At 36.2% G+C, this 21,552-nt stretch overlaps 3 protein-coding genes across 6 annotated transcripts; 1 reads left to right on the forward strand and 2 right to left on the reverse strand.

Annotated features, from left to right (window-relative positions):
• Window positions 1-12,433, reverse strand: LOC111803293 (E3 ubiquitin-protein ligase RKP). 3 transcript variants are annotated; one of them, XM_023687630.1, is made up of 12 exons: window positions 12,263-12,433; window positions 10,088-11,748; window positions 7,737-8,555; window positions 5,522-5,682; window positions 4,345-4,483; window positions 3,811-3,894; window positions 2,545-2,826; window positions 2,313-2,444; window positions 1,805-2,004; window positions 1,457-1,661; window positions 1,009-1,294; window positions 1-590 (listed from the first exon to the last, which is right to left on the reverse strand). In XM_023687630.1, the coding sequence occupies exons 2-12, from the start codon at window positions 11,582-11,584 to the stop codon at window positions 586-588; spliced, it is 3,810 nt and encodes a 1,269-aa protein (XP_023543398.1). In that variant the 5' UTR covers window positions 11,585-11,748; window positions 12,263-12,433; the 3' UTR covers window positions 1-585. The 3 variants fall into 3 exon arrangements, with proteins under 3 accessions (XP_023543398.1, XP_023543396.1, XP_023543397.1); XM_023687628.1 differs by lacking the exon at window positions 1-590 and adding an exon at window positions 818-924; XM_023687629.1 differs by lacking the exon at window positions 1-590 and having other exon boundaries at window positions 818-1,294.
• Window positions 12,434-14,055: 1,622 nt separating this feature from the next.
• Window positions 14,056-17,977, reverse strand: LOC111803044 (NEDD8-conjugating enzyme Ubc12-like). 2 transcript variants are annotated; one of them, XM_023687294.1, is made up of 6 exons: window positions 17,800-17,977; window positions 16,851-16,963; window positions 15,075-15,183; window positions 14,685-14,763; window positions 14,477-14,593; window positions 14,056-14,365 (listed from the first exon to the last, which is right to left on the reverse strand). In XM_023687294.1, exons 2-6 carry the CDS (start codon window positions 16,957-16,959, stop codon window positions 14,228-14,230), a joined length of 552 nt encoding a protein of 183 aa, XP_023543062.1. In that variant the 5' UTR covers window positions 16,960-16,963; window positions 17,800-17,977; the 3' UTR covers window positions 14,056-14,227. The 2 variants fall into 2 exon arrangements, with proteins under 2 accessions (XP_023543062.1, XP_023543063.1); XM_023687295.1 differs by having other exon boundaries at window positions 17,732-17,975.
• Window positions 17,978-19,728: 1,751 nt separating this feature from the next.
• LOC111804016 (calcium uniporter protein 2, mitochondrial-like) lies at window positions 19,729-20,918 on the forward strand. The gene is made up of 2 exons (XM_023688665.1): window positions 19,729-20,303; window positions 20,381-20,918. The coding sequence occupies exons 1-2, from the start codon at window positions 19,791-19,793 to the stop codon at window positions 20,801-20,803; spliced, it is 936 nt and encodes a 311-aa protein (XP_023544433.1). The 5' UTR covers window positions 19,729-19,790; the 3' UTR covers window positions 20,804-20,918.
• Window positions 20,919-21,552: the final 634 nt, after the last annotated feature.

The following is a 21,552-nucleotide window of genomic DNA, read 5'->3' on the forward strand; positions in this document are numbered from 1 at the left end:
TAATCAGAAGCATATATATCTCTAAATTCACTTCAATAATCATTAAAACATGAGTTCCCTATTCACAAGGAATTATTTTGCACTCACCATAATGGTGCACGAAGAAAGCTTTTACTAACGAAACGTATTTACACTGAGATCTGAAAGAAAACTCACTTGTATTATCCCACACTCTCATTGGCCAACTCTTCAAGAGGCACACTTGCCTTGTTTCTCTGCCCACAATACTTCCTTTATTGGATCTATCTTTCTCCTGGAGACATTATAACTTCATAACTTCCAGCTCTAGCTTGAAGTTGATGACAGTTACTTTACCAGTAAGAAGAGAACGAGCATGACAACCCTCATCAGAACAGCAAATCAATTTGTGCAAGCAGCGTAAGAGGACCTGGCTTCTGGAGCAGTCTGTCCCACACCTTCCCTTTTAGCTCTGGAAGCAGAAGACAGGTAAGAATGTGATGGAAGCTGGCCTTCATCTTGTTCTTCCTACTCTCATTTAAAATTCCTTGATTGACTATCAGAGGAAGATCCTTTGAGAAACACCAAGAGAGAAGCTCCATTCGAGCAATGGATCTCTATGGATAGTTATGCTATGATTAAACAAAATACAATGATTCACTATGTCAGAGAAATTGATAGAGAGAAAAAGGGGAGTCAACAAGTATTTTCCTTGGTATTTACATCTCATATATACAGAATATTTCCCCTCAAACTTACTACAAAATTCCCTAACCATGCTCCATGCTATAAAATATTTTCCCCAACCAAATATGCTTTGNATATATTAAACGAACCAAAAAAAAAAAACGAAAATAAAGAGGACCAAAAAGTAATAATAATTAATTGAATAATTGCCTCCTCTGATAAACCTCATCTGTGTATCAGCTTGCGTCTATTAAGACATGAGTTCATTGGTTGCTAGGTCTGCACCACCAAAATTGGTGCTGTCTTATTTTCTTTTTGCAATAGTATGAAACATAAGTACTTACTAAAATGTCTAATTAGTACCAGCCCTGATAACGTCCTCCACAGCTACGTTGCAAAAGAAACATCTCTGACAATTCAAAAGATGCCTGGAAATACAACCATAGCACGATCGGTGAGAGCAGGGTTTAAAACATGCATTAGCTTCACTTGCATAACAGATGCAGCATATGCTATCATTAGCATCTGTTTGATCACTGAATGTGGAGTTATCAAGAGCTAAAGACTCCATCCGATAAAGAAGAAGACTTAAAAAGTTCTCCAGCCGTTCAAGTTTTACAATATAACCATCACCTCTAAAGGAACCAGCCTGTAAAAATCACCGATAAGAGTTAGTTTATGTAGTAGAAAAAAAACTTTCATTCAATCAGATGTCTGCACAAAACACAAAGACACACAAGCACAGAAGGATTAAATAAACATATATATATATATAGGGAGAGAGAGAGAGAGAGAGAGGGAGAGGGCTAACCCAGTTGTAATCCAACAGAAGACGAAATCCACAGTTCACCGTATTTAGACATTCCATGCTAGCGAAAATACCAACAACGTCATTATATTCTTTGTACTCCAGCTCTGCACTAGCATCCCACAGATTCAAGATGATGCCAACAAGAGGAGCCAATATCATGCCTCTGTTTATTTTCTCTAAAGATTGTCCATTACGCCTAAGTGACCTGCAAATAATATTGAAAATTTATATGCATGACCCTAATGATTTCAAGTGTAGCTATGCAATCATTTAAATATTCCTCAATTGTCAACAATGTACAAAAAAAAAAGAAGAAACTAAATCTACTCCAACTAATCCAAAACTTACAAGTCGAAGAATTCCGCATCTGCTGCTGAAGTTACATGATTCAGTACAAAAAGTACTAACTCAGTCAACCTTCTGAGGTTTGTATCAGATCCCAACAGGAATGCTTGAGGGATTTCCCGTGTAAAGAATTCCAAAACCCTTGCAAGATTGCATGAAAGATCAAATATGACATTGCATTTTCTTTGTTGAGAATCTAGTACCTGCAAGAGAGTTAATATGACAATTACAATGATGATAATAAGCAATATGATGCCCTAACTAATTAATAATTAAAAAAAAAAAGTCTATCTACTTGAATGGCATAGTTTTCTTCAGCAGCTACGTGATTAAATAATGAAAAAGGTATATAGCACACTTCGGGCTAATTTCAGGACCTCTTTCTCACGTGAATCAGCTTTTCATTCCAAGCAATTAATACATGGGATGTGAACTATTCTTAATGCAAATACGTTAATTGGCAGAAAAATGGAATAGGATTGTTACAATGTTGAAGAGAAGATATTTATACCTGGTATTTTTCTTGCATTTCTCGAATTGAAACTGAGAATTCAGTCATAGTCCAGCTAAGAGTATTGAATAAACGATTAAGAAAAGGTGAGAACACGCCTTCATCCGTGACACATGCCTCTCGTAGTAGTGTCTTCATAGAGCAAGAGGGCATAATGAAGAATCAAACCGACGGTGAGAGAAACTGCAAAAAGTAGGACTTGTAGTAAAAAGGAAAAGAAAGATAATCTTACCTGAAATATTATAGATGATGACGATGATTCTCCATGTTTTGAAGAACCAAAGCCAGAACCTTTGAATAGTCGCAGCAGAATGTTTGTCACAGGAATCCAGGATCTGTTATCAAATGCTAATAGCAATGACTTTGGCAACTTCTGCGTAGCTGCCTCGTTACTCTCAAACGTGACCAAATATTCTTTGTACTGAACAAGAACTGATATGGACTGAAGAAGCAGATCTTTTAGATCTGCACTTGATATCCTTGGGTCATTGAAGTGAGTAACTACAAATGTCACCTGGTCAATAGGAAACCATACAGATTTATTATGGACTGTTGATTGGTTATATCAGAAAGAATATATAAGATATCCTTGGGTGGTTGTGTAGGAAACTGCACTTTTATTGGAAAAAGTTGAAGGCATATACAAGGGTACAAAACTCCAACAAAAAAGGGAGTCTGACCCTAACTACACAAGACTCCAATTCAAAAGAACAAGAACAAGGTCATACAAAAAGATCTAGCGGGTGATGCAGACGTTAAACCTAGTCAACTCCCAAACTTCCTCACCTCATCCGATCTCTCCTCTCTCTAAAAATTCTATTGCTACTTTCCAACTAAAATCCCAATAAAACTACAAAGAAGCCAGTCTGCCACAAAATTTTACCATTCTCCCCGAAGGGAGGCCTCAAAAGACGAGATGAAGTATACATCCAGAAAGAAAATTATGAAATATTTCATAAAAAGTAAACTACAAAGGTAGTTCATGAGAAACACGTGAAAATCCAATTGCACCAGAATTGCACAAATAATAACAGCGCAAGGTGATTTGACACCATTGGTAAATATAATGGGCTCGAAAGTTTCCTCAAATTCGATCAGTTGTATAATGACGAATCAATATATCCTTGATTTGACCATCTATTGCAAACTTAAGATTGGTGAGAAAGAAATTGACATATCTAAGCAGAGCGAGTGAAGAAAGGGAGAGATCAAATAATGGACAAAGAAAATGGTAGAAAATCAGTGACCGGCAGACATGACACTTTTCATGTAATCTGGGGGAGGAAGGTAAAAAACGAAATGTGTCGAAAGAATAATGTGATGACATGAGACATAATATCCATTTTGTTGCTAAATAAGATAAATACTTTTCATGTAATCTTCATTATCAATTTTGAAATCCATTTAAACAGTAAAGATGTAACATTTTGTTTTACAAGTTGCATTTAAAGAAAATTACCCAGTAGGGATTTAAGAAAATGGGAAAAATAATACATACGAATGAAGCAAGCCCTTGCTTGAGAAATATAGTAGAAGGCACAAATGGAGGATCTCCCTTACGTAACACGTGAAAGCAGTCAACCTGTAAAGAAACAGAACAACAAGCATAATAAAAAGTGGTGAGAGCTAGTCAAGGAACACTTCAACCAGTAGTACTTTAAATAATGTACTTCCTCTACTAGCAGTTCTAAAAAAACATATCTATCACGTGCTTTTTAGAAACGTATTGAAGTGTTCTCAAATCCTTTAAATCTATAGTGAAATATTGTTGAAAATTAAAATGTTTTGGCTATTTGAAGTAACTTGACGATTAGAAACATTCTGACACATAAGGAAGCACCTTAGAAACAACAAACACTTAAAAACCCAAGGTAAACAAATTTGCAAAAATGCGCATCTTATCCAAACTTAAAACGTAGATCTTAACCGAAGCAATAACTTTTGATATGGCATACTGGGACATAAGATATACGGAAGGTAGGAACAGGCATACTCCTCGTTATTTCAAAGCATTATGGATTAGGTGATTTACCAGCGCTTCAACATAAAACTCAGGGACAAAAATAAACATTGAATCCATTTTGCTAAGAACAAGAAGCAGCTGAACAGCCCACATGCACATTGCATACATTCCTCTTTGCTTCCACTGGGAAAGCAAAGAAATGCGGTTCCTATAATGAAAAACAGACAACAGTATAAGTACAAGAAATCAATATATGTTATAAAAGACAAACTGGGTAAAATGAAGCTTAATAATCATAGGCTCATATAAAAAATAACTACAAATCAAGCTACCTTTTCTCCCTTTTCACTATACACGCATCTGTTTGTATCATACACTTACTGAACTTACAGAAAACGAGATATACATTAGGACAAAATTGAGACAATCCTTCCAAGATGGGGGCAAACAAAAATTATAAACCGATAAAAATTGATCTAGAGTATGAGGTAAAAATAATATAATCTTCATTCTTCACATTATCAGACCAACGAAAAGAAATATAATTTTGTTCCAACCATATCCTAATTCTCTAATTTGTCCTCAATAACCTACTGAAAAGTGAAAACTGCAAAATCCCTCTACTCCCATCTCTTCCAATAATATTTCCACAAAATAAATGAAATTCTCTTGGAAAGACCCAACAAAAATTGAACTGATAAATGCATTGTACCATAACATAAGATCAAAATCACAAGAAAGAAAAAATGACTAACTGATTCATGGGCTATTTGAGCCTGGGAAGGAACGTGCATGACATGTGCGTGAAAGTTTGACTATGAACACAACCTAACTTCCCTATATATGCTGACATTATTTTAAAGGAAAGGTATTTAGTGTAATTCTTGAGATTAAATTTTAAATTGAAAATCACATTTACCTACTTGAGATCTAGTTTCAGTTTTGTCAACGTAAGAGAATGCCCTTATGACATTTCATTTAAGAAGGGGAGAATAAGAAAATCTCTTTGGCAACCTTAATCTACATATATAAACAATACCACAAGTTGCAGAAGAACCCTATCAGAATCAATAGATAAGGAAGAGGGAAGTTCCTCGAAGTAAGCATTTCTGGTACCTAGATGCTTGCTCTTGTTTTAACTAGAGATTGGACAGAGCTCAGAAGGAAGAAAAAAAAATTAAAGCGCATAGTAATCAAGTTTCCAATGTTCCCAATATCACTTGGAGATTCATCAAGATGATCTTACCATGCACAATGTCTTACACAATCGATCACTTCATCTCTGTAAGAGCTGCGAGCTTCTTTTAGGCGCTTTATTTGCTCCCTACAAGTTCGTTCTCTTATCTGTTTATCAGTTTCTTCAAGAAGAGCTATTAAGTGAGATTGATGTGACATGTAATGCGATGCCTAGAAACAAAACAATGACTTCAGTTAATTTTAGAACATTTTAAAATATATAACCTAAAGACTGGTTTACACATGAAAATTAAACAGTTCTTATAATGTTCATATGTGAGAGTGTGCACACACGTGCATGGTGTTATCAGTTAAAAGAAACATAAAACTGGTCGTCAATGTTAGGAATCAAAAATGGTATGATTGAAAATGCAATAGGACGAGAACCATAGCAACCATTGTTTTTCTACTGAACCTACGTTTAAAGGAAAACAGCTAGTGATAATCTAAGGTAAGCAGAAGGACATATTACTTTCTCTAAAGTTGAGATTTGATCTCCCACCCCACATATGTTGAACTCGAGAATTTAAAAAATAGTACTAATAGTCCTTTTTAGGCTTTTGGTTGTTTGAGAGGAATTGTTTTGTTCCTCTTTAGGTCTTTCTGGTTTGTTAGTTGATTTTGGAGGGTGCTGTTTTGGCTCATTTTTACTCAGCTGGTCTTTGGTTTTTTTTTTTTTTTCCTTCTCCTTTTGTAGGTTGATCACCACCACTTTAAATTAATAAAAAATAACCATAACTTATACAGGGAGAGAGGCCTCCATATTTGTAGAGAAATATATAAATAGAAAATGACAGATCAAGGAGAATGAATTCAGTAGGCTCTATACTACAACCCAACCCTTCCCCCAAGGTAATCTTCAGAGTCATTTCTGAAGCCCTTAAGCCACAACTTCCAACAACTAAACAAATCGAAAACTTTATGCAACCACTCTGATCTAGATGCATACTGATCAGATCAATATTGTTTAAATTAATAACTTCTTAACCCCTTAGGTTCTTCTTCACAGTCCCTTGCAACACTCAAACTTAGAGAAAACAAATGCTCCGCATTGAAATGTAAACATTTCCAATTCAAAAGGCATTCAAGTGGATTTTGAATCTTGAATACGAGGAGTACTTCCTTCGTACTTTTTTTAGTGCAAGTTCCACTAGATGAGATAAAAAGATCATCATCCTTTCACATTAGGTTGGAATGTAAGCAATCAAGGTGGTTAGAACAAGAGCTGGATACTCTCCAAAATACTAATCCACAAGTATTTCAAGAAAATCAGATAAGTCTTAACACAACTGACAACCTTCAATGGAAATCTCCTCATTGGTCTACCTCCCCCTCAGTTTGTTGCTTATGTAGGAAAGCTGAAGAGACTCTTGACCATCCCTCTTTCTCCACCGCTCTTTTTGCTAGAAAAGCTTGGGGTTTGGTGCAGAATGAGTTCGGGTTGATGTTTCGCTTCTATGATAAGGTAAACAGCTTTGTTCAGGAATCTTTTGGAGGGTCTCTTTTGAAACTGGAATTCTGCAGCAATGGCCCATTTGTGGATGGTTTGAAAAGAGAACAGAAGGAATTTTGAAGATAAGAAAGTCGATTAGGGTACTTCTGTAGCAATGTACAGCACACCTCTTTGTGGTGGTGCTCCCGCACAAAAAGTTCTTTTGTAACTACATTTTATTTTCTATTATCAAAGATTGGAAAGCTGTCTTGATGTATTCTTCTGTGACAAAGTTTCCTCTACCCGACCCTTAGACTGTTCATTCCCCTTTTTGTTTATAAAATTTCTCCGTTTCTTATAAAGAAGAAAAAAAGGGAAAAAGGGATCAGATCTAAGGATGGACTAACTGGGTGCAGGAGGATTCGGATAAGGATGGATGGTTTACACAAATTATAATATTATGAAATGATGAAGTGAAGAGGTGCATCTTCAGTTATATTGTAAGGGGGAATGGAGTGTGTTTGAGGAACGATTGTGGACTTTCAGAGGAAAAGTGAGGAGGCGTTGAAAGAATAAAGGGAAGGGAAACAATCTCGTAATCATCAACAAGGAGGAGAATAGATCCTTTTGTCAAGTGTTTAAAGAAGAGAGAGGCAAACAGATGGGATAACCCAAGGAAGCTTAGAGAGGAAAATATACATCACATATCTAATTACAAAGTTATATGAGGGGAAAAAAAGAAGAGATCGTCCCAAGCAATTTTATAAAGAAGAAGTCTCCATTAGCCTAATACCTGCTTAAAATCTGGTGCAAGTCCCATGTGATAAAAGAGAAGCAAGAAGTCTAAGAGTTCTTCTTCTCTTAATGTAGCTGAAGATGCATTAGTCTCCCTTGGTACAATCCTCATGTGCTGCACGGGGCAATATCCAAACTGGGCATCAGATTGTTCACTTGAACTCGGTTTGTCAGTTATTTCATCACTCAAATTTCCAGCACTACATTCACTGGCAACATGGGCAGATCTGTCGTGCATAGGAATCCCACGAGAGTTTCTGATAGCATACTTAATAGGATCCTTTGAACTCCTCGTGCATTCAGCATCATAACTTGAACAGCAACATGGCTTTTGTCTGGTGGAATGAGTTACTCTGGTCTCATGGTCATCCATGCAACCTTCCTCCCAATGAATTACTTCAACTTCTTGATCCCCAGGAGGATGTAATTTTGATATATGATTGTATGAACCTCCAAGCCTAGCCGTGACAGTTTGATGAGACTCATCTCTAAAGAACAAATAGACAGGGAAACTGCGCTGCCCACCTCTATGAAGAAAACCAATATCAGGACCATCACTTTCACTACTTCTCAACCAGTCACAAACACTCCCCATTCCAAATCCTTCAGACAAAAAATGAAGTATCACAGCGTATAGAGAAACAACAATAGAATTGCTTGGAACTCCAGAAGGGGATGCATTATGATCAGTTCCTCTGTTCTTCAGTAATAGGTTCTGCAAAAATGTTCTAAATACTGAACCTGGCAACTGGGGAGATGTTGTGGGGGGTATAAACTGAATGACTAAGCGGCAAAGATCTCTGTGCTTCTCCTCAATCTGCAAATGAAAAAGAATTTGAAAATATACTAAATAAATCTCCCAAGCTAGCATCTGACTCAATTTAGATCTTATGACTCCTGATAAGCCATCAAAAGGAGGATTTCTGCAGTGAGTAATGAGGTAGGCAGGTTATATTGACCACAAGAAAGATAATGCCAAACACACCCATTTCGATGATAACTAACAGTGACAGATGATTGCATTAATTTGAAAGAAAATGTTTAACGTGTTTGCACATGAATATGTTGCAAGCCTGATGAATGAGTCAGTTTCACCATTGCCTAATTCCTAACTTCACTTGAAATCCATGAACATCAGCAACACCTACAAGAGTTAAATAAAGCAACGAAGCAACAAACATAACAGTACAATAGAGCAATGAAATAAGAAAGCAAGAGTTCAACTTAACATGTTCCTTAAAATCCTTGCCTCCAACTTCTTCCCTGTCATCCACATGAGAAATTCCATTCAAAATTGAAATCTAAGCTAAACGGATATCCCAAATGGATTCATTCCTTAGAACGATCTAGAGTTTGAGTCATTTTGAGATTGCATTTAGTCATCACCACCCATATTAGAAGGAGAGAATTTCAAGTTCGGCCAACATGTGCCCATCTGACTACCATAGGACATGAGGCTCACATGTGGCCTACTTGATTTGTGGTCCATCCCATACACTAGAGCATGTGGGCACATGCCCGGTTAAAGAGAAACTGATTGCGAGCCAATGTGATTCCAATGATGTAAAACGCCACATAAGTTGAATAGACTAAACTACTAAGCATAGCAATTCATCTCTATACAGAGCATTAGAGAACGAATTAAAATGCTACTTCGGCAATTTTTAGGCTTTAGTAGAGAAAGGAAAAGAAAAAAGACGGTTGATGAGTTTGGTTCTATTTTAACAAGTGTGAAGACCCTGGATTATTTTAGCATAATGTTGAGAATCTCTCAATTCTATTTCAGAGAGAGATATTTGACTGATACTTTTTTTTTTAATAAAGAAAGCAATTCTAATTATACATCAAATGTTCGTAGGAAGCCAAATTCTAAAATGAGTGAAAAATGGAAAGTTATATCAAAATTTTGAAGGAAACAAACACCTGAAAGGAGTCAAAAAAAAAAAAAAAAACTAAAGAAAATACAAAGCTCTGAAAAAATTAGCACTCTTGGCGAAGGCCAAATCAAGCATACAAACAAAGACCCTTGAAAAGAGAAATCGTGAACCAACAAAGATATTTTATTGATAATATTTCCATCGATGAGTTTAGCTATAATTAAATTATCAAGTAGTTCATATCTTAATTAATACTTCAGAAAGGGATTTCCCAAGGATGTCCATCTTTCCTTGGTAGTAATTCAAAGTTTTGGTTCTCGTGTATGAGTACAACAAGCATACTTTGGTTGACTTTTTCCCCCCATGAACAACAATATCAATTACACAGGACACCTCAACTCAATGGATGCCAATAAATACTAACCATACATATTCTTAAGGCCACAAAAAAAAGGTGGAATTGAACAAGTACCTGATTGATTGCTTCAGATAGAACTGTTGTAGTTAAATCCATGCTACTTTCATGAGACACATCCTCACGTGAACCAGGCCACCAAACCGAGGGCATCATATACTCAAGATCCTGCTTATTTGGATTCTTCCGTGATAAAAAACCTTCGAAGAGGAATTCAAAATCAACTGACTTCCACCAAAGAACCATTAGTTCTTCTCGTCTGAAGATGTGACAAGCCAATGCAAGATAGGAATAGGATCCAGAATATGGGCACTCGGTTAAAACTAGCGGTGATGTCTTACAGCTACATGAAAGGGCGTTAATTAAATGCTCAAATAATGCTAGGGAGCCTTGACATCTTAGGAGGACATCAATAATTCTATCTAAGCTTGAGTGATTGTGTGGTGGCTGTGGTCCAAACACTTCCATCATGAACGACAAAAAAGGACCCCATCCAATATACTCAATACCATCTGCATCAGCTTCAAGTGCAGAGAAGAATTCGTCACAAATCCCAATAGAGACAGGATGAAATAGTTCTTCAACTGAAACAAACCTTTTCAGTCTCCTCAATTTCTCAACAGAGTTAATCTCAAGGCATTCTATACGTTTCTCTTCCAATATCTTCAACAAGCATTTCAGCATATGGGAAGCAAAACTGTTTACCGATGGGGGTGCTTGAAGGGGGAAGTAGCCATCAATAGGGTATTTAAAGGGGTGAGCGCCAAAATTTATTTCACATCTCTCCCCTTGAGATAGAGATATTGCTGGAAAATATCCAATACCAGGACCCATTTTGCGGATCCCAGAAAATGCCACCCCAAGTGAGATGCCATTCCTATAGAACGAGATTTCATTTCTATCCAAATCAATACAACATCCAATGACATCACCAACAACCCAAGACTGACCATACCTCTCAGCTTCCTTATTCCATTTGCGAACTCTTCTCCCATCAAAAGCATAGGAATCATCTGCGTCACCAACACCCTCGTGGTCAGTGAAAGGGCAAGCAAGAGTTGCCCATCCAAGCTGTTGTATGCCTGAAGTTTCTAAAGCAACTTCGTACATCCATTTTCCACTCCAGACACAAGCATTAGCCCTAGCACTGCTGAACATCGAAAAACTTTCTACAAGTGATGGCGGCTTAACTATCCTGATATCACCACATATGCTAACTTTCTCGATACAGACTACATTGGATCCCAAGCCATTATCAACAATACATATGCCATTTCCCACGCCAGAGGAAGCAATTGGAGGAGCAAGTTCGGAGAATCTATTCTTTATGATAGAACGAATAAAAGCCGTATCAATTGGACTAGTCACAGAATCAATGGATTTGTTGGGGAGACCAAATACATATTCAAGAGTCCGCTCCACAGATTGATGATTGAATTCATCACAATAAGAAAAACACCGGCCTTTTGATGAACTCCCTCTGTTATCATTATCATTTAAAATAACAGCCAATCCAGAAGAAATCCCACCAATCCTTGGACTGTCTTCTGCCATATGCTAGTAGAAAAGCTAGATATTCCAATTCCAGACAGAGACGGGAAATGATGATGAAAAAATCACAAACCAGGATACGGATCCGGGGCAGCCTAGTAGGCTTCCAAATATATTAACCCATTCCAACTAACCCAAAATTCTGAAAGACAGGCATCGCCGCGACCCTGAAGTATTTAACTAAATTAATTTTTTGAAAAAAAAAATACAATTTCAACACCAAGCATCAAGGGTAGAATTCCACATCTCGATTCATGAAAAGGCAAATATCAAATATTGAACAAGTGATCCCTGAAACTACCACTTACGAAGCTACAGTTTACACATAAATATCCCAAATACAAGCACACATAATGCAATTCTGTGTAACATCTCTTTATCCATCCAAGATTTGGACGACATCAAAATAACTGAAACTAAAGAGAAAGAACCGCAAACTCGAAAAGACTACTTTAGAAGCTTTGAAAGTGCCCATTTCTGCGTAACCGGAATCACGATGTGGCAGAATTTATTGCCACCATGGCTGCCAAACCGCGATATAATTGCCAGCAAAAAAGAGCATACCGCTACGACACGAATTTCAAGAAAAACAAAACGCAAGCAAGCTATTCCAAGTCCAACTTACAAAATCAAAACACGCAAGAAGTTGGGGAAAACAGAAACGAAGAAAGGGAAACTTACAGGTTACGAGATTTCAATTATTTGTGGTATGGTGCAACAGTGGAGGCGGCGGAGACATGGCAGAAGGGGCAAAGTAGTTGAAGTGGAAATTTGATTGGACCGAGAGAGAGATTTTGCGAAAAAATTGTGCCAAAAAGTCAGGGAGGAGAGGGAACCACACAGACAAACCAAAGCAGCTGCCTCGAACCAGAGAACGCCGACTCGGAACCCTAATATGGGAAAAAAGGATGACACGTGTCGATATGTGCCCCATGATGACGTGGCCAGTACAGCAAAATCACGCGCGAATTCGGTCACGGTCACGGGCGCCATCGTACTGTGTGCCTCCGTCGACGTCTTTTAACCCGAACCTTCGTTTGCCGTTAAAATCGCTCGCAACCTAAATCCGGACCTGAATATGAATAATTGTATACGTGGCTCAACTGCATTGGTGGAAACGACTCCTTGATAAATTTTGTTCTTTTATTAGGAAAAGCACAACAGCTATTTTATCCTTCAATTTCATCTAAGTAATTTTTTTCATTTTTAAAAAAGAAATGATATATTTTATCAATTTTCAAATTTGGACAAAATTCACTGTGTTAAGCAAGAAGTGGAAATAATTTAGAAAAATTATGTAAAATAAATTAATAAATTACTACGAATTTAATACTTTTTCACGAAATATTACTAAAATAATTTTTACTAAAATAAATAACGCCGCAGAGATGGGGGAGGGACAGATGAGCGCCACGTGTATGGAACATTCAGAAGCCTCAATTTTGGGCCCCTACGTGACATGTAGTGAGCACGCGTATTTTGATTTTTTATTTTTATTTTATACCATTTTCAACCACAACAAAAAAAGGAAGTCAACGCAATTTTTCAGTAAAATTTATAAATGAAATACACGGTGAAAATGATGTATCGGGTACTCTTGCCATTTCTCAAACAAAAAAAAATAAAATTATTAAAAAAATAAAATTGTTTAATAATTTAACTGTTATTGTGGTAGTCAATTCTTTTTCTTATAATAATAATAAATAATTTTTGGAAAAGGACTATTAATATCTTTGTACTCTGTCCTGAAATGAAAATAACTTTTGGAATATTAATAATGGAATCTGTATGTGCATGTCGTCCATGTGTTGTGTTTGTCCATATTCATAAACCAACCTAATGAACTTTAAATGAAGATCCCACACCCTGGATTTTGAAATTAGAATAAGAAATGAGCATCTTACTGCATCCATTTCAACATCATCTACCCTTCCCCGCCTCCTATCAACCCATATCCACGTAAAGTGGCTAGGTTGATAGCAGGGATAAGTACATTGCATAACCATCCCTGTAAACCGCCTTTTATTCTTTCTTGATCTATAAATCGACTTTAGGAAAAAATCAATCTTTCGACTAAAAGTGTGACTGTTAGGTCTGGATAAGCTAAGCTAGACCTCTTGGTTGGTTCGGGGGAACTGGAGATGTGCTTTTCAATCACCACATGGTTCCTAATACCACCCCATACTACAACATATTGGATGACTAGACCATTCTTTTCACTAACTCACCCTTCTATCAGTCTTTCCAACTTATAAATTGGTGGCTGGGGATTCAAATTCTAATGAATACAAAATCAAATGGAAAACCATTACCTAAGCATTCCCCACTCCGCATATGTTCATTTCTAAAAGAAAAAAAGGCCACAAGTAGGCTGAGGAGGAATAGGGGATGGGACAAAATTTGGAAGTTATCTACAAAACCAATCTTAAGAGACTAGCCGGCCCCAGCCTTGGCTGGCAGGCTTCCATCCAAAATATTGCGGAAAATATAACCATGTTAACACTAACAATAAGAAATGTTACACATTAACATCACTAAGTCCATTGGGTAGGTGATATCTCTAAACAAGCACTTGATGTACCAAGAGACGAAAGCTAGCTACATACAGCGCAGGAAAAGATGAACGGGAAGGATGAAGAGTGTGTGTTACATACAACGTGAGAAAAAGGTCTGCCCCACGTAACCCCCAGCCATAGCCCTTCTCACATTGGATTCAAACAACTTGGGATTGTCCCTTAAAACTGCAGCAGCATCGTGATTCAGTGGGTCCTCATCATTTGGTTCCTGGTACAAATATTAAAAAAAAAAAAACAAAAAAAAAACGGGTAAGAAGACAACTCATAATGTTAAAAATTCGCTAAACTGCAGCCTTCTACAAATCTGGCTAATCTATACCGTGAACAGATGGTAGAGTCCATAAATAACAGTGTTAATATTGAGAACAGGCTTCCAATCCTCCCGCAATATGTTGAGGCACACATTTCCTTCCAAGTCAATGTTTGGATGGTAAACCTGCATAAAGTGTAAATAATTACCATATGAAGAAAATTTCCTCTGTACTCGAGGGGTCAGATTCTATGGGTAAGGAGCCATCCAGGTTTACCTTTGTCTTGCATTTGACTTTAGGTGCTTCATGCGGATAGATGGGGGAAACTGTAAAGGAGAAAAAAAATGTGCCTCCTCTGTAATTCAGAGAAAAGCAAGCAATTAGGAAAATTAGTAGGCACAACATTAAGAATATTATTAGGAAGGCAGGAATGCATATTTGGAGTTAGTTAGTGGAAGGCATAAAAGGATGGAGTAAGAGAATTTGGGTGAACATTTTTCTAGAATTAGTTTGTGGGAGAGAACAAGGCTCCTGCACTTTTCAGAAACTTGCAATTTTCTTTCTATATATCAAGAAAAAAAGAGGAAAGCACTCCACTAGCAGGCAACAGTTTAAACTAAAGATTGCTCGAGTATGAATCTCAGAGAAAATAGAATGAATTCTTACAAATAATAGCCCTCATCAGGTCGTATTGACACCTCAAAGTTCATGAGGTCATCCTTGCCATTGGGAAAGGTTATGTTACATGATTTCGGTAGATTCAGCTCACTAATATCTGCAACAGATTAGGTACCAACAGTAACTAACTAACAAGGTTTCGATATCTCAAATTAGCAGAGACACATAAGTTGACAATCAAGTCCAACTGAATAAATAGATTTCAAGGCAATATGCTGGAGTATGACTCATATCAAATGCAATTGGAGAAACCATCTAAATAAAGAATCGCATGTAGATGACAAAAAGGATGTGAAATTTGGATCTCACTCTCAACCAATAAGTCATATGATATATAAGAAGCGGAAAAAATAAAAAGAAGAATACAAAATAGGCCACTCCAGGGCTTCTAGTGTATGTTTTCTTTCAGCTATTGACAGACTGAGGTTATTTAGTGCACCAATGACCCCATCATTACTGAATCTGATAGGACAACATCATATAAACGATCACAAACTTTATTAACATCTAAGAAACAGATAATATGTTAGGATGGAACACTTCTTTTCATAACACAAGCAAAATTTCAGTCCTGCTTAAGTCAACCAGTTTAATAACAGTCACTCAATAGAATTGTGACTAATTGAAAGTTTCAAAATGGCTCATTTAGAGGAAAAAATCAAAATTCACTTCTAATGACCACCAACTTTTACTTAATGGAAAGGTCGTTTTGTTTTTTCACTCCCATACCATCACACATCAAGAAAAGGTATTAATTCTTTGCATTGGAATGCCCCATGCATCTGAAAAGTTTACACAAGTAACTCCCCACTAGGAACACCTCTCATTTAATTTTCTCCCAGTGTAACAAACATAAAGAACCATTGCAGGTTCACTATCACTTCCAACCAGGCAGGCTTCCACACAATTGTCTTTTTCCAGGATCTCATAAAAGTGGTCTAGCAGAAAGTGAATGCGACTATGAGCAGCCAAAAGGACAAGCACTAAATTCCCTAGTGAATAACCAGATATCTTTGACTAAATCTCTCTCAAAATTACCTACGAAAATATTTTGTCTAAATGAAAAAATTGAAAGAAATAATCATTGGAAGTAAGCCTAGGAGCATAATACATGAAAATTCTTGTGCACTCAAACATTCCAGTTAACTGCTCGCTACGACAAGCAAATTACAAAAAGTTTGTAAAATACAGACCGGCTATCCATATTTATATAAACTCAAGATACTCGTTCATCTTAGAACAACGTCAAATAATCATACACTATTGTACGTGCATGGGACACATTGGGGAAAATGGCATTTGAATATAAGACTTCCAGTTTGAACAAGAAATCTAAAGCCACTTAATAAAAAAAATAAGGTCTTCAGAAATATGCTAAAGTTTGCAATATATTTCCTATTTAACATCAAATAATGACCATCCATCTCTACATAAACTCAGGACACTCATGCATCGTATAACAACATCAAACAGTAATACACTATCATAAGTGCATGGGACACATATGGTATTTGAATATAAGACTTCTTATTCGTACATGAAGTCTAAAGCCACTTAATCAAAAAAGAACATGCTAAAGTTTGTAATATATTATACAATTTAACTGGCGTGACAACATACAATACACAAAAAAGAATCTTCAAATGTACTACACAAAATCTATTATTGATGCATGGAACCAACTTGAACTAATTTCAAACACTTTCACCTCGTTGCTTCTCATTTAAATATAAAGAACCAGATAAACTTTTTTAATTGCCAAACCTTTGTGAAGACGTAATTCCCCAGCACTTTGCTTCTTTGTAGGTATCCCATTAATTGCATTTTCAGCAAGTTCTCTCTGCTTCTCCTTGACTTTAAATAGCTTAATCATATTCCTGCAGCAGAATATGCAATTACACCCCATACATATGTTATTTTCTCTCACAAACCAACTTTTGTTAACAAGAACGAAACAACACAAAGATGCCACGAGAAAACAAGGTCAAACCACCCAAGAATAAGACGCTCTCCAGACCTCCTTTAAAAACCATCCTCCATGTGTTGAAAAACCCTTCCAATCCTCTCCAATAAAAAAAAAGTTTCACAACACAATCAAGAGAACGGCCTGTGAAGGCGATCTGCATCTCCCACGAAGAGTGGATGCAACAAAACCTCTTCAAGCACACGGCATCAGTCCTGGATTCCTGACTAAGAGATCTCAGACAATCCCAAATCCCAATTGCCTACAAGATCTCAAACTAAATCTACATGGCAAATAAATAAGGCAAAGAATGAGGTTCCGAACCTCCAAAACCTCTCTACAAAGAACACACCACTTACAATCGAGGCTACCAACGAAAACCTCCAGACCGAATCAACAAACAAAACATTCGCATCGAAACTGATAATATTATGCACAATCCCAACACTAAAAACTGTCCAAAACAAATAAGCATAATCAAATCTCGATTTAGAAAACGAAAAACAACAAAAGTTCAAACCGGAGCCTCCACAATGACAATGCGATCCCGCGAGTAATCAAATAAGAATTACGTTTCTAATTAATATCGAGCCATCCACAGCCTATATTGCAAAGACGCAATAGACAACCAACCCAAAATTGAATAAACAAAGAAGGCGATATAAACAACACAAGAAAGAACCTGGGGAGGAAGAAATTGCAAGAAACCCGAAATCGAGAGGGGAAAAAGGGGGATCTAAAGAAGCAAACCTGTGAGGTGGTAGCAATACAGAGGAGAGGGAATTTAGGTTTGAGTTGCAGACGCGGGAAAGAAGTAGGAGAGGAAGAAGGAGCGATTTGGCGAGCGTGGCTGAGCTCTACGGTCAACAAATAAATACCGCCTTCGATTGGACTGTCACACAATCCCCGAATTTTTCTTCTGCTTTTTTGTTACGCTGATTTTCCGTTTTTCAATATTATATTATCATTCTTCTTTTTTAATGCAATAATTTAGCTAATTTAAGGTTTTTTTTTTTTTTTTTAATTCCCTTAAATTATCGTCATTATTTGGTTAAATTATTATTTAGATATTTATTGTTAAATTTATTAAACAAAATTTATATTTATGGAAATTTTTTTAAAAGTTAATTGTTAATTTTGGTAAATAAAATTTATTTTTCTTTTAGCTCAATAATTAAAATTTATTTGGTTAAATTTTAATCATGCCTGTAAGCATGTGATTGGACAATGCAATTAACGGCTCCTTCAAAAAAATAAAAATAAATAAATAAGTGAATTATATATGTAAGTTTAAAATATATATATAATTATTATTATTAATTTGAAAAATAAAGTTGACTGAATTACACAAACATCAAAAACACATAAATGAATTTTTTAATCTATTCTTGACAGCACGTGACACTATTCAAACATTTTTTGACAGACATTTATGAAGCAAGAAACACGTGGTATATTACTTGTCCTACACTTCTTCCATTGAATTTAAAATTATATAAATTCTGTAAATTGTATTAATCAAAATTACCCACAAAATAATCACATCTAATAAAATTTATATTTAATAGCTTATAATCGATAATTTTGCTACCCCATTTCAATTCACGTCATAATTATTAACCTACATAATTTTAAAGGACCAATTTTGTAATTTGATAAGTTAATAAATTAATAATAATATAAGAAACAGAAAACCCTTTTGACATTTATTTAGTGTCGGCACCGGCGGTCTGTTCAAAAGGATAGGGATACGAAGGGAGAGTGGTATATATGTGGCGACACGTTTGCGTCAACTCAACCAACTCCCATGCGTTGAATTTCTTTTATTTTATTTATTTTTTATATTAATTGTATTTAATGGTTTGTTGACCATTTTAAAGCCTATCTGAGAAATCCCTTCCTTTTGGGGGGCCGAAAATTTGGAAATAAAATTTGATTTATTTTTAAAATATATTATCTTTCAAATAAGCTCCAAACTCGCGGAAAATCAGAGAAACGTGACGAGAAATTGGAATTTATAAAGGAGAAAGTGGGAATAAAAGAGATAATATTATTAATAATAATATATTTTTGTTTGTGAGTCAGGTGATATGAATTTAGGATAATGACGCATCTATAGCCAATTAGATTACACGTGTAAAGCGCGTCCAATTAGAAACGAAATAACCACTATGGTTCATATACCTGACTNCCTTTTTTTTTTTTTTTTTGGCTTATCCTTATCTTAATCTTCAAGCCTATAATTTATATTATTATTTTAAAAAAATTAAATGTTTAAATTTTAGGATAAAAAAGAATAAAGGAATATTTGAAACGAGATAAATATTTTTTTCTTTAAAAAAAAATATTATTTTTGGATAATCACGTCGTGTGGATCAAATTTATGACTACCTTTGATTGTATTAAGTAAAAATATAAATATTTGGATTATGAAAAAGTTAATTATTTATTTAATTTGAAATTAGATAAAATATCGATTTTGGGGAGATTAGATCCACCGGCTGCCGCGTACGTGATTTTGATTGTCGGTGAAAAGTGAAAAAAAATCAAAATCTCGCGTTTTAATCCAATTGATTATGATAATTATGAAAATAAATAAAACGCGGCGTCCGGTTGCCGGTGAAGGTGCGGGACGGCTATATATATATAAAGGAAGGGAACGGGAAACTCCAAGTTCATTGCGTGCTCCTGCCTATTGGCTTCTGCCACTCTCCAATTAAAATTCGTTTTTGATTCTGTTAATGGCGTCCACGAAAACCCTAGCGCGCCGCCTCTTCAACGCCCCCAATCGGCTATTCTTCAACACTTCCGCCAATAAACTCCCACTCGATCCCGGAGATCAAGGAATATTCCGGCGATTCCTTCATCAGAGGCCCAATTTTCCCCCTCCCTCCACATTCACCCGATCGCTTCCCTCTTTGCCGATTGGATTCGGGAATGCGATGGAGCAGCTTGTTTCTCGCGATAGGATTCTTCTAGATGGATTGAAGCCGCCGGCGCCGGCGCCGGGTGAATTGGATGGACTCACGGTGGAGGAGACGAGGAAGTTGGTGAGATTGGCGGAGGTGGTTAGAATGAAGAGGAAATTGAAGGAGATTCCGACGAGCCGAATTACGTATCGGGAATTTGTTCGAATTTGTGGTGAAGATAATTCAGATGGAGATGAAGATTATGGCGTTGAATTGGCCAAGAGGCTTGATGAGTCCGGCGCCGTTATCGTACTCGGAAACGACGTCTTTCTCCATCCCGAACAGGTATGTCAAAAATACTCTTACCGTTAGTTGAAAAAAAGAAACTTTGACAAACCCCTTTTGACTTTTTTTGTTTCCAGATAGCAAAATCAATTGGTCGCTTGATTCCAACGCTAGGAATGAACAGCGAAGACCCAATAAGTAAGAAGGAGCTAGAAGAATTGGAGAGAGAGAAGGCGATGATCGACGGGAAAGCCGGGCGCCAAGTCCGCCGCGAGCTGCGGTGGGGGCTAGGGTTTCTGGTGGCTCAAACGGCGGCGCTGATGAGGCTGACATTTTGGGAACTGAGTTGGGACGTGATGGAACCCATATGCTACTTCATAACGTCCACATATTTCATGGGTGGGTACGCCTTCTTTTTGACCACTTCCAAAGAGCCTTCTTTTGAAGGGCTCTACCAAAGCCGCTTCGTCGCCAAGCAGAAGAATCTGATGAAGCTCCACAATTTTGATGTCCATAAATACAATCGTCTCCGTAGTGATTCAAATCCTCAAATTGCATAAAGGGTATACAGAAGATGAGCATTTTTGTCACTTTTCACATGAGTTCCGCCCATTCTTAAATGTAAAAATACATACTCTTTTTCTTTTTAAGTACTCGAAGCATTGTAGAACAAAACACCTTGTTTTGGTAATAACTTACGCGATTAATAATGATAAGGTAATAACTTACGCAATTAATAATGATGTAACAATGAGGCGACAAGTAACAAGAGGCCGAAGTTGGTTTAATTGTAATTTGTTAAGGTTGGATGAATGGTAATTTAACAATTTTCTTAATTATTAGCTTTTATGGTAAATACAAAATTATGAAAAATGAATTAAAAAAAAAAAACAATTTAATATAGATGCAGAAAAGTGGTTTAAATTAAATATTTATTATTATGAGAGTGAAAGGGTCATTCAACTTACCTCCTCATCGTCACCCATGACATATTTTTATTAAAATAACTTTTAATTTCTTTTGATTTTTACTTTTTTAAAGATGAAATATTTTGTTATTTCCATTTAAATTGTTTTTGACTTTTTTTCCCTACCTAACACCGTTTGTTTTAATAGATTTGGGGATTTTATTTTTAAGGAAACCTCCACTATTAAATATTTAAATTAATAATATGTATTAAAATTATAAACATATTGAATGCTTTGATAATTCATGCATTAAAATTTGTTTAATATTCAAATTCTAAATGAAAGGGACGAAATCTTTTGTTATGGAAAAGGGATTTTATTGTGATGAATTATAAATATTA

This window comes from Cucurbita pepo, chromosome LG10, assembly GCF_002806865.2.
Source record: "Cucurbita pepo subsp. pepo cultivar mu-cu-16 chromosome LG10, ASM280686v2, whole genome shotgun sequence".
In the NCBI taxonomy this organism is placed as follows: domain Eukaryota; kingdom Viridiplantae; phylum Streptophyta; class Magnoliopsida; order Cucurbitales; family Cucurbitaceae; genus Cucurbita; species Cucurbita pepo.

What these genes read in the sequence shown, in the direction of transcription:
- LOC111803293 (XM_023687628.1), bottom strand. Translation starts at nt 11,584, where the DNA reads ATGGCAGAAGACAGTCCAAGGATTGGTGGGATTTCTTCTGGATTGGCT. An exon ending in CATCATCTATAATATTTCAG is followed by an intron (nt 2,445 to 2,544) that starts GTAAGATTATCT and finishes TGCTCTATGAAG; the next exon opens with ACACTACTACGAGAGGCATG. An exon ending in TTCTGTTGGATTACAACTGG is followed by an intron (nt 1,295 to 1,456) that starts GTTAGCCCTCTC and finishes TGATTTTTACAG; the next exon opens with GCTGGTTCCTTTAGAGGTGA.
- LOC111803044 (XM_023687294.1), bottom strand. Translation starts at nt 16,959, where the DNA reads ATGATTAAGCTATTTAAAGTCAAGGAGAAGCAGAGAGAACTTGCTGAA. An exon ending in GGAATTACGTCTTCACAAAG is followed by an intron (nt 15,184 to 16,850) that starts GTTTGGCAATTA and finishes AATCTGTTGCAG; the next exon opens with ATATTAGTGAGCTGAATCTA. An exon ending in AAGTCAAATGCAAGACAAAG is followed by an intron (nt 14,594 to 14,684) that starts GTAAACCTGGAT and finishes CACTTTATGCAG; the next exon opens with GTTTACCATCCAAACATTGA.
- LOC111804016 (XM_023688665.1), top strand. Translation starts at nt 19,791, where the DNA reads ATGGCGTCCACGAAAACCCTAGCGCGCCGCCTCTTCAACGCCCCCAAT. An exon ending in TCTTTCTCCATCCCGAACAG is followed by an intron (nt 20,304 to 20,380) that starts GTATGTCAAAAA and finishes TTTTGTTTCCAG; the next exon opens with ATAGCAAAATCAATTGGTCG.